General features: G+C 40.6%; 1 protein-coding gene across 2 annotated transcripts; it reads right to left on the bottom strand.

Moving 5' to 3' along the window:
- Positions 1-952: 952 nt before the first annotated feature.
- BIRC7 (baculoviral IAP repeat containing 7) lies at positions 953-9706 on the bottom strand. Of its 2 annotated transcripts, XM_069803448.1 has the most exons (7): positions 8593-9121; positions 6371-6470; positions 5022-5103; positions 4875-4920; positions 3671-3889; positions 2634-2705; positions 953-2136 (listed from the first exon to the last, which is right to left on the bottom strand). In XM_069803448.1, the coding sequence occupies exons 1-7, from the start codon at positions 9110-9112 to the stop codon at positions 1934-1936; spliced, it is 1242 nt and encodes a 413-aa protein (XP_069659549.1). In that variant the 5' UTR covers positions 9113-9121; the 3' UTR covers positions 953-1933. The 2 variants fall into 2 exon arrangements, with proteins under 2 accessions (XP_069659549.1, XP_009926283.1); XM_009927981.2 differs by lacking the exon at positions 3671-3889 and having other exon boundaries at positions 8593-9706.
- Positions 9707-12422: the final 2716 nt, after the last annotated feature.

A 12422-nucleotide genomic window follows, 5' to 3' on the forward strand; every position in this document is an offset into this window, starting at 1 on the left:
CTGTTTCTGAAAGGGTATCTTCCCATAGAAAAAAACAAACAGCTCCACCCTTCCAGATCTGGAAAAGCCACAATTTTCAAAGTGTTAAATCAAAGAAGCCCCAGAAATAGCTGGTATATTTACAGCCTTGTAGACCTGTTGATGCTCAGGCTAGGTTCCAGCCATGCTGAGCTAAAGTTTAGGAGGAAATAACAGTATTCCAACACTGAGCTGTTTTTGTTTTCCCTTCTCAGATTAGCACATCTACTTAAACTGTAAGCTTTTGCTGTTACTTATAGAGGCAAAATAAAGCCAATGATAGCTTGAATGCAGACACAACACCCGATTTGGCATGGTGGTACAACTCTGTTCTGTGAAAGCTACTGTCTGGCAAAGACCCATCAATTCCTCCAAAAGCTGGAGAGTTTAAAAACAGCTCAACTAGTAATTTCTGTCATCTTTGCCAAGAGCTGCATTAATATTACCTTCTTCTGAAGGCAAGGATAAAGAGATCTGCCCTCCCACATGGCCCAGAGATAACCAATACCTTAAAGTTACTCAGAGACAAGCCTATAACCCTGTTCAGTATCCAGGGCCAGAACCAAACAGAAGCAACTCCAGAGCCACTGCTCCAGTCTCCACAGATGTATGCAGCCATGTACCAAAACTGTCTTGAGTTCAGATACAGAATTATTCCTCACTTACACAGCTTCAAGTATCAGGTCCTTATCTTCCTGCATCCTCACCACTTCTATTGCAGTTAAGAGCCTGGAGAGCCCACATGCCATCTTGTGAATTCCTAAGGAAGCTAACAGATGGCAAGAACAGTTGCTTCTCTCACTCGTGTCCATGTAGTACTGAAGGACAGAAGTTAAAGTGATCTACAATCTGATGCCACTCTAACATCTTAGGACACCACCACACACACTCCCCCAGCAGGGTATTATACTAGAATCAGATACTCATACCTCTGTAAGATAAATAAAAGAAAACTTTTTATTCAGTGAAAAAGAACAGTTAATTTTAAAAAACATATTTTCTTCCCTCTGCAGTTAACAAGCTATAGTATTGACAAAACTTTCTCTTTTTGGCTACATGATAGAATGTTCCATTTCAAATAAGAATCATCAGTTCATCCAGCAAACAGAAGTCCTAAAAAGGTAAGTTTCCATAGTTATCTTCTAGTAGAATAGGACCCAACAGCCAGGGAAGAGGCTCTGTAAGAAGCTTCTATGAGATCACCTAGTCACCCTGACCAAAGAGCCTTTCACCTTCTGTCTAGGGAGGTCAGCTGAGAGTAAAGAGGTTGGAAAGTCTACAGCAAACCAGGCTTTTCACATAGTTATGTGGATTAGAGTATTACTGAAACATTCTGTCAATTGTTGACAATTCAACATGGGGGACGGGGAAGACAGCAAGGAGTTCAGAAGAAAGAGCTAGATTCTCCTTCCCCCACAGTACATTGCTGCTAAGCATTCTCATCTCTATGGAACACATTTTGTATAAAAATACTCCGATTTTGACTCAGACTTACTGAAGGAAGCCATCAACCCTAGCAGAATAATCTCTAAAAAAACTGTTATGAGGGGAAAAAGAACCAGAGACAGTCTACTGAAAACAGCCCTTGATTTCAACACAGAGCAGGGATTCATTTGAGAATGCAAGAACTTGGAGAAGGAGAATCTGTCAACAAAAGCCTCTTTTTGGAGGACAAAAGAAACTAGCAGAGTTTTTCTGGAGCAGTGCTACAGCAAGATCAGCAAGAGTACAGCAAACCAGCAACTCTTACTAGGAATTGTGCATAGAAGGCACATTTAGTAAGTTTTCACACTTATGCCAAGCTACCCTGCAAATAAGATTGTTCCAGCATCAGTCAAACTTTACTCATTTTCCTCCTCTGATGTGTTATTAATGAGTTGTATAGACTTATCTCTCCCTTTAGGCACATCACAGTTCAGGACATGAAAGTCCTCACACTTCCCCGGATGACTGCTCTGCAGATAGGACACAATCTCAAATTAAGGGCACACTCTCCACAAGCTACCAGGTGGCCACAAGGAACAAACACAACAGACACATCTCTGTCCATGCACACTTTGCACGTCCTTTCCTCTTGCAGGCGTCGGAGCTGTTCTTCTGTGCTCATCCGAGACTCATCTTTACCAAAACAGAAAAAAAAAAGCCCAAACTGTTAGTATTATAACAGCTCCAGAGTGCCAGTCCTGTCATCTTAGGAAGTCACACTGCAACTTGCTCATCATTTTGTTTAGAGACTGACTGTGAAGGCGGCAGAAGTACCTCTCGGGCAAATTTCATTTAAACTGAAAAACTACAGCTATTATAAGACTCTGGCTTATCTACACAACAATCAGCTTATCTACACATGCTGGACTGAGCAGGGACAGAAATCAACATCTTTTTACTGTAATATGTAAGTTATCCTGATAAACCAAATTTTTTGTATAAGTCTGCTTCACAGTGGAACTCCAGTTCCTGAATAAGGGTCTCTATGTTCAGTTACCATTCAAGCTAGCACACATTCCCCTTCAGGATTAAAAAAAATAATTAATATAATGACCAATGACACCATTACTATCAAAATCATTCCAACTATGCCTAGGCTTAATTTCACCACCACTGTAAGCCCAGTGCACCTGATTCCTTTTGTCGCACAGGTTGCATTTCTTCTCTTGAACTTGATGTTTCAGTCTCTCTCTGAACAGCATCTGTATAACCAGGAAAGAAGATGGCATTAAATGCTACCCCTTTCCTCCCTCTTCAGGCAGTGCTGTTTAAAAAGATGAAACATCCTGGATTTCAGTAGCCTTAGGTTAAATGCCTCTACTCCACTGTTAGCTTTACACACTCAGCCTGGTGAAGCTGATGTTCTCAGTGGTGCTTCAGTCGCTACGTATGTTAACCTCCCTACCAAGACATGTCCACATCACATCATCTCCTCAAAGTCAGTTTATCTATCAGACAGCAGGAACCATCAGCTGCTCATTCCTGCTCCTGTGCTACTATTTAATCACACTTTTGGGGTTGTGGAAAACTTTTTTTTTTTTGCCTTAGCTGAAGAGATGGCAGACCATGATATGGAGACAGGAGCTTTGGAAAGCAGGCTTGCTACCACAGAAAGTCTGTGTGGAACTGCATCTTCAAATAAACTTCACTTGGCAAACAGACTCCATAAAACAGATAACACAAGACAGATGTAGATAAGGAGAATATACATTATCTAAACAAACAAAAAAGTATGGCTATTTCTGATCAAGTCATTGATTCAATTTTAAATAGGCCTGGAGTACTCATCCATCCGAGAAGCCTTGCTTCAGACAACTGCCTCTGTCTGCATCAGATGTGGAAGCTTGTGGACAAATTCACATCATGCAGCTGTCTGCTACTGCAGGTCTAGGGGCAGCAAAAAATATCGAGGATATCTACACTACAGCCTATTGGAGGCAGATATAGTTACTGATATCCCAGTAATCACAGCTCCTTCAGATTTCTTTAAAGCAGAACCTCATTGTCAGCCTCTCAAAAGAAAGGCAGGCTTGGGTACATTACTACTCTTAGTTCCAGCCTAGGAAGAGAGAAGGCAGACCCGCAAGACAGCCACAACAGTGCTCAAGATGAAGTGAATAAGAAGTTAAACCAGCACCAAGAACGTGGGTGTGCGAGTCAGGCATACCTCTCCTTTCCTCTGCACTGCTGCTCTCTTCCCAGTCTGGCTGAAGCAGATGAGAAACCAGTTCAGCCTCAGAAAGGTAGAAAGTCCCAGTCAGCATGTATTTATTCTCTACCAGGTTAGCCACACACATGGGGTCAAAGCCCATCTGCAACACATTCTGCACTACGGTAAACTGATCCAGAGAAGGAAGAGCCTGCAATTTCCAGTTCCTCAGAGGATCTGTAAAGCAGTGAGCAGATACTTTATCAAAAAGGCAGAACTTTGGGCCAGAAGTATGCCACTCCCTGAAGCTGTTATATATAAAGTGGCATCAATATATTCTAGAATATTCCTCAAGCTATATAGATAGCTAGATCAACAGCCAGATTTAGAGTTTTTACTTCCAATCATAATTCACAAGAAAGTCAAAAGCAATTTTGTAAAAGCCAAGAGACTAATTTTGGATGGTTTATTCCACTGTATCTGTGAACAAAGTCTCCCATGTTTGGCTCCAGTCCAGAATCCTTATCTTTGTTTTCACATCCCAGAACAGAAGTCTTGAAACTGCTTTCATGAAGATCAAGTGGAACATCCCAATTGAAGTCTCTCCTACCTCATAATCTAGCTCAACCATTCATCAGTAAAGACAGAAGTGGGAAATTCAGCTGGCAGTCTGTTCAAAGGCTTAAATCTCTCAAGCTCATCCTATCAGATAGGCTTTTCAAGAGAATGAGAAAAATCTGTTTTTCCACAGTTATGGGAGCCAAGTTTCACCTACTTGGATTTCCAGGAGCAACTGATGTATGGGAATAGATCCCCACAATCAACACTTTCACAAACAACTAGACCCTCTAGCTTTTCTCTGGTTTCCTATCAAGTATGTTTAAAATGCTGTAGTGTGAAAGACTCTGCAGACAGACAACAACATCAAGAGCATGCACAAGTCAAAGGAAGGTTAGGCAAGCACCCAAAAGTCACATGGTTATCCAGACTAGCTTAATGTCTCTGGTCTTAGACTGAGAGGTCTCATAAGAGCAAGCAATTTTGCTTCTTGTGCTAGAAACCATTTCCTAAAAAAAAAAAAAAAATGAAACAGTTTCTAGAACATCAAAACATCTTACAAGCACCATGTCTACAGAGTGCAGAGTAGCTGGGGTGGGGTAGGAGGAATAAGACTACACCACTTTCAACAGAACACAAAACACCATGCAGTTATAGCACTGACCTTGGGAAGCAGGGGAATCCTGTTCAGTCTGATCCCAGGAATCTCTCTGAAAATGTCACAAGATAGTCACAAAAGAGAAGCATGTGTTCAAAGCTCCCCCTATCTACCAACCCCCCATACACTATACACAAAATATTCATGACTCACTGGAGATAGCAGGGTGCTAGAAAAGGACTCCTGAACACTGCTAACAAATTCTCTTCCCCTTGACCGCAATAAAAATTCACACCTATAATTAGAAAGATTTAAATACATTAGTACAGGAACTCCAGTGAAAGTAGCAGTAGTTTGAATTTTAGAAGCAAAGGGTGCTATCGGGTTGAGCAAACTTCTATATTTATTAAAGATGGAATATCATGGTCTTCCCCCCTCCCCCCTCCTTGCATGAAGGGCAATAGTAAGAGGCTCATGATTTCCCCCCCTCTTAATTCAGTCTTTATGTTTGGCCCAAGTTGAGCTCAGTTGCAACATCCTTTGGAACAGATCACAGGAAGTGTGACAGTTCACAGAAAAACACAAGAACTGCTGCAGAAAATAAGGTTTACAATATCTTTCTTTTTGTACCTCAGAGTAGTAAAACCAAAGCTGTTCTTTGGCATCAAAGAAAGTGATTTTAATTGATCTTTTAGATGGTGAACTAGATCAAATTAGAAAATCTCAGGTCCGAACTGTGCCATTCTACCTGAGCTTGAACATTCAATTTTGCTTTTAAAGTGAGAGGGTCTAAATATTTAGGCTTTGTCACTCTATTTGTACAGTTCTTTTCTAAAAACTAGTTACAGCTTAGACAACCATCATCCAGTAAGTTTCATCATTAACACAGAACACTCCAGTGATAAATCAGCCTTTGGAATAGAGATGTGGCAATGCCTGAGAAGAAGCCTAAAGGGACTACTGTCCTGGAGTCAGCAAACTATTTTAAGGGATAACATATGCAGAGAGACACGACACACATCAACTATTTTTTGGGGAGGGTGGAAAGGGAGAAACAGGAGAGGAGAGGCAGTTGAAGATAGGATGATAGGCTTTCATGCCAGTCTTTGGTTCTTCCACACATGAGGGGATAGTAGGAGGAAGGCACTTTTGGAAGACAGTACAGACTAAGTGGCCAACCTAGAAACAAGTTTTCTATCTTGACCCACTACTAGGATCTGAAGATGGTCCCTTGCTGTGCAACTTTGACCTTGAGGATTCAGAACCTTTCTCTTGAGATTTCAGGGATTTTCAGAAGGTTACAGACTATTGCAACAGTTTATGTAGTTAAACATGATTGAACATACCCGACTAGCTTTTCACCTGCTTTAGCTAGGTAGAAAAACCTAGAACTAAGCTAATAACAGAGCCTGGAAGCAGCACATATTACCGGTACACCTGCAACTCATTTGTCTCTCAACTGGGGGTACTTCTATCTTATGAAAGAAGAAATCACAGTGTGGAATGCATAGTAATCTTTTGGTCTTGCTACAAGGGACATATGTCAACCAAGACTAACTTACCCTGGATACCATTTGGCATGTTCCCTCCAAGGATCATCTCCAAATGACCAGTTCCTCACACCTCCATCACAGTAAAAACACCTCACTACATCATCTTGTCCTGAAAAAGACATCAAGAGATTATTTGACACCTGAGACATCATGTGCTCTACTAGCCCCACATGAGAACCTGGGGAGATATTAAGCACAAAACACAGGCTACTAGACGGAGCTGATGAGCACATGACAATTTACCAATGCTGTGCAAGTTGTATAGGGGCAGGAAATCCAATGGGAGTTTGAACTTCCAGAGCTGCAGCTGGATGAGATGATTCCAGAACTGGGTCACAAGCTAACAGGCAACACGCATGTGAGCACCATAGCTCCTGTGTATGCACATACCTATCCAATCCCTTCCTGTCTGCATTTAGAGTAGAGCTGTAATTAATTATACCTATGAACATACTTTGTCTCCTAGCCACAATCTGCCATAACAAGCAGCAAGCACAGTCAATGTACACAGCTTCCATCTCATAGGTATAAGAATTTGCCAAAGCATGCTCCCAGGCTACCCAACCTGCTACTGTGCTTTTCTTCACAGAAATCACAGGGGGAAAAAAAAATAAAGCCAAACACAGTTAAGAACTGCCTACAAATGCCCTGCCCTAACAGCAATGAAGCAATGTTAGTAAAGGCTGCCAGTGAGTTGGGTCACAGACATGATCTTCCAAACACTCTCATGTTAGAGCATTGTTTGGCTTAACTCGAGTGCTCAGTTCCAGGGTTCTCCTGCTCAAGTGACCACAGAAAAGTGCCATGTCAGACTACTGCTGCTGCCTAATGAGTCCCCAAAGTAACTATCTGTGCTGGGCTTGCAAACAGCTGCTCTACAAATGATAAATCAAGTCCAACACAAAACACACAGGTTTTTAGCTGCAGATGCTGTTTTATAGTTTATTCTGTGTTCCTGGCCATGTTGGTCTTTTGTGTGCCTTAAAAATTAATAAGACAAAAGCATATAATGCTCTTCCATTTAGACATGCATACTGTTTAGCCCCTGCCACTGTGCTCCAAGTAGACAGGTACAGATTCTTAGTATTAATTGGATTTATAGCAAGATCCAGGTTATGCAGTTTGAGTGAAAATCTTGCAGAAGTAAAGAGACATACTAGCTAACTAACCAGTCACTTCCTCTAATTCAAGCTAAAAGACCAGAAGGTCAGTTATTTAAGCAGGCTTTCCTAGTGCATGTCATTCACCATGTTGCATCTCAGCTTTTTTCCAGCTGTCATAACATTTAAGGCTCTTTTTTACCATTCCCATCTTTACCAACAAATAGTACTTAAATAAGTGCAGAAAGGGGCAATTCAGTTTTACTTCAGGAATGAGAGCGTGAGGTGTTTGGGATACACAGGTTTATTTCTGCTAAAGGGAGCTTTATTTTATGGACCCTGCCTGTCACTTCCTTCCACATCTGTTTGATATGCAAATACAAAACAACTGGATTCCTTCATATGGAAGAAGTCACACTTGCAACACACAAATACCACTACATTATTAACTTTCAAAAAAATAGAAGGAATTTAACATACTGTAAATGTTTCCTCCAACTGGTCAATCTAGGGAGGAATACTTGTTCAAACCTATTACCTAGCCAGCTAAGCCTTCTCAAGGGGAAACAATCATGTTGTATTGATATTCACATGCATATGATAACAAGAAATATTGCCTGTTTTCCTCAAAGCAAGATGTATATTTTTTTATTTCTTTATTATAAGTCCAGGTCCTTATGGCAACAAGCTACAGTGACAGCCAAATGGGCTGACTACCTACAGGTTGCACTCAGATTTGTTTTTGAGAAGATAAGGCTTCAGTGCAAGACAGAGCTTATACAAAACATGACATGCCAAGTGCCTTGAATCCTTTTAGAAGGGCAAGTAATAAATAGGCTCAATGGATCTTAAAGCACACACTTTTCTGCCAGTAGAACATCTGTTAAAACATGTCACTTTTGCCACTCCTGCTGGTAAGGGAATTGACTTACTAGTGGACCCCTCAGTACCCAAACAGGAGTTAACATAGAAGTAAATACTGCACAAGCCTCAAGTGAAACAGCTGAAGGAAAGATGTAGTTTCTAACTACACTACACATAACTTGCAAGTATTTGTGCAAGCAATAAAACATAGCAACACCTTCAAAAGTTAACTTGAGTAAGAATTAAACATTTCCCCAGGGTACCTACCTGTATAAAAGAATCCTGCTCTAGCCAGTTGCTCAGGATGCATGTCAGTGTATTGCGGCCAGTTCTGAAACGTAGATAGTCTCATCTCCTCTGTTACCATCTCTGGGTATTCTGGTTCATTGGGCAGGGCTGTCTCCTCACTGTCTATCCCCTGCAAAAGGCTGAGGAACTGCCCATCCACAGTGTCAAAGATTTCCTGAAGAGGAAGCATCTCTTGGTTCCCAACATCCTCACCACAAATGAATTTACAAGAAGGGAAGAACTTCAGGTGCTCCGCTATTGGGCAATCACCAGGTCTCCAGTCCTTCAGGACACCACCACAGCAGAAACACTGCACTTCATCTCTTGGGCCCACAAAGAAAAAGCCAGCCTTGGCCAAATCTCGGGCAGATACAGGTGAGGTGCCCGGCCATCGCCAAAAAGTCCTCAGTCTTCTTGCTTCATTCCTCATGCTGGCTTCAAACAGGTGGCAGCGGGCAGCCCTGCGCTCAGTCTCCTCTGTTGGTGTCACATCCCCCATGTTGTCGTTCTGAAAGAGAGCATGAGATAACCCAGAGCAGTCAGCGGGATTCCTGGTGTCAGGCAGCACTCACCCCGTGTTATTTGTTCCTCATCCCCGTGCGTATTCTGGAAAGCTCCTGGTCTTGACAAAGCTGAGCTTGTTTTGGAATTGCAGCCCAATCAGAGATCTGGTGCTCCTGTACTTTGCTGTTGAACTTTTGCTGAGTCCGCACTGGTGTCTGAAGGGAAGAGACCAGCACTTTCTGAGCCCCTCTGCCAGTTTACAGGAGAGATGCTTGTGGGAACAGATAGTGGAGGGGGAGGGCAAAACCTGTGCTGCCTCTCTTGCTGAGCCAATCCAGCTTTCAGCATCTGATGTGTGATAAATCCCCAGCCATATTTCTCAGCTTTTAAATTAACATTAAAAAGACTCCGCTTTTTTTGCCCTAAAAAGATTTAAGAAGGCATGCCATAACAAAGCAGAGAACAGCCACACCCAAACAAATAGTGTCTCATGATGTTCATTTTGCAGCCAAACACTACACAGAATATCAGTAGATTTTTCATAACCTTATTATGCTAATTAAACAGTGACTGTATAGAAATATCTCTATAAAGGAGAACTTCTCCAGGACACAGACTAGAATAATTAGGTCCAGTTTCTATAGGGAGGTGTCCTTAAATCAAAGATTAGGCATTGTCTGCCTGTGCTAGTTCTGTGCAAAAGGAAGAGTGAAATTAAAGAAGTTACTGAGCACCCAATTATCCAACTCCTCATCCTACTTAAGGTAATAGCCCTTCCCTGTGTGAGTAAGCTAAACTGCAACTCAGCTGCTGCTTCTAATACTTTCTATATGGCTGGCAAATACACTTTCAAAAGGTCATACAATTACACAACTGAGAACCGGGATCAATTTAACTAATTACTCCAAAGGAATTCCTTTAGAGTGAAGTCACTACACATGTGACTACATGGTAGGTGCAACCAAATCAGTTTGGTTTTTTTTTTTAATTAAGTACCCTGAAAATCCCTTCACCATCTGACTCAATAGGTCAATTCATCCCAAGGAAATGCTAACTATCTACTGGTTGTCAGAGCTAAGCATTATAAGCACACAGACCCAAAAAATCACACAGGCAAATATTAAATTAGGAAATAAAAAATACCCCCCCCCAAAAAAAGGGTATTTCAAAGCTGCTACATCATATTAAGATAATAGATAACTACTACAGTGCACTCTTGAATAGGCACACTGTAAAAAAAAAATCAAGCAGAGACCACCTGTATAGCAGCAACTCTGCAGTAAACGCAGTCAGAGACTGTTAAAAAACACTCGGGCCTCAAGCATCTCTGAAGTACTATTCCTCTTAGTTAGCCACTGCAGTACATCTAGGGGAAAAAACTTACAGGGCACTTTAGTTGCAAGACCTGTAGCCAGAGTTAACAAATCTATCCTTCATAGGTATTACATATTTAGTGAGATTTTAAAAACAAAAGCAAGCTTGCTCAACCACATGCCTCTCACAGTAAAAGGTAGCAAGGAAGACAAAGTTCATTAGCAACTCAAATTTTCTTCTATAATCACAATCACAGAAACCAGAGTTGGAGGAAAAGAAGGCTCTAAAAGTTTTAGAAACTGTGCTTTAATACAATAGTTACTCAAGAACTATGTCACTGGTATAAAGAAAAACCCATATAGAAAGAAAAAAACCATTAGTCACTGATACACAGCAGAATTTGCAAGCTAAGCAAACTTACAAGCATGCAATTTTTTAGCCTGCACAGCAGATTTCACTCTCAGAACACAGAGAAGCAACAGAGAGACTTGCTCATCAGGCACAGCTCCACAATATCAGTGTTACTCCCATCTCGGGCCCCAACAACAACAAAAAACAAAGCTATTTTTCTTAAACTATGACAAATATTATTTTCCACCTAGAAGGTAACAGAATTATCTTAGCCTACTTCTACTTCGGAAGTACGCATCAGAGCAAGCTTCACAGCAAAACATAAAAAAAAGAAAATTAGTTTTTCCACACAAGTTTAACAGCTGAATCAAGCTTTTTTTAAGTAAGAGGTGCAACATAGGAGAACAAATATATTTCTCTTTTGTTTATGAAGAAACCCATTATGGTTTACATGCATTAAAGACATCTATATGCTCTGCAGAAGATCCATTAACTTGGCTAAAAAGGTCTCTAAACCAAATTCATATTTTAAATAGTTACAACACCAGTAAAAGCCAATATTATCCCACAATCCACTACTTACACCAACATATTATACTTCCAGAGCAACATTACAGCTAATATCAACAATTCCTTGTGACTAACACAATAAAAACTAAAAAACAAACAAACAAAAACATTAAAAAAAAAAAAAAGAGAAGAGAGAGACATTTACCTGCAATATGCTAAAAAAAACCCCAAACACTTTCAAGAAGTGAGAACCTCCCAACCCTACAAGCTTCAATCTAGCCTCTTCTCTTCTAGGCAATGCAGAGATCCTTCACAAACAAGCAGAAACCCTCCCAAGGTGTAAGTGACCCCACCTGACACAGAGGCCATTTCTAATGCTTCGTTTTCCCTGATAGGTTGGGTTTGTGCTGAAATACTCTATTGGCTAAACAGTCTGAGTTTTTTCTTTATAAGTGGGAGTCACCAGGGAAAGGATAAACAGTTAAGCTCAAACTCCTTCCAGAAAATAACTGTTTGGGCCCCTAAAGAAAAAAAAAAGGTAATAATAACCAAGCATTGTGATCTTGTTAAAACCTAGCACAGTACCAGTCATGACATCTTGACTCCTGTGACATAAATATTGCAGTCCTATTTTGCTATAGTAGCTTTGCTCCTACATCTGTGATTTTTTTTCTTTAATTTCTACTGATACAATAACAGAGATGAACATAATCATAACGTGAAAGAAGACTGTCCAGATGTAAGTTATGACATATCAATTATGCTGGAGTATGTCATATAGGGGCATGACAGCAGTTCCCTATAAAGCAGGTGATAGCTCTCTTAGCCCCTGCAAATATGCTGTGACTCTATAATAGTATTATTTCTGTGTCTTTTTCAACTTGCTCTCACACGTGTTTTGCATCTTACAACTTTTAAGAAAATGTACTATAAAATTAACAGATAAATAGCAAAAAGAATTTACTCAAGACAGCTTGAATAGATTGCATTGCCTTTACTTTGGGAATAAACACTCTTTCGCTACCACTGCATCTTCACATTTTGAAATCTTTCTATTCCTTTGCCTTCCTGTGGTCACAATTCAGAATGAAGGATTTTAAGGCTAGTTTTGAAAGATGCAATTATTTGAA

This window comes from Haliaeetus albicilla, chromosome 2, assembly GCF_947461875.1.
Source record: "Haliaeetus albicilla chromosome 2, bHalAlb1.1, whole genome shotgun sequence".
Taxonomy (NCBI): Eukaryota; Metazoa; Chordata; class Aves; order Accipitriformes; family Accipitridae; genus Haliaeetus; species Haliaeetus albicilla.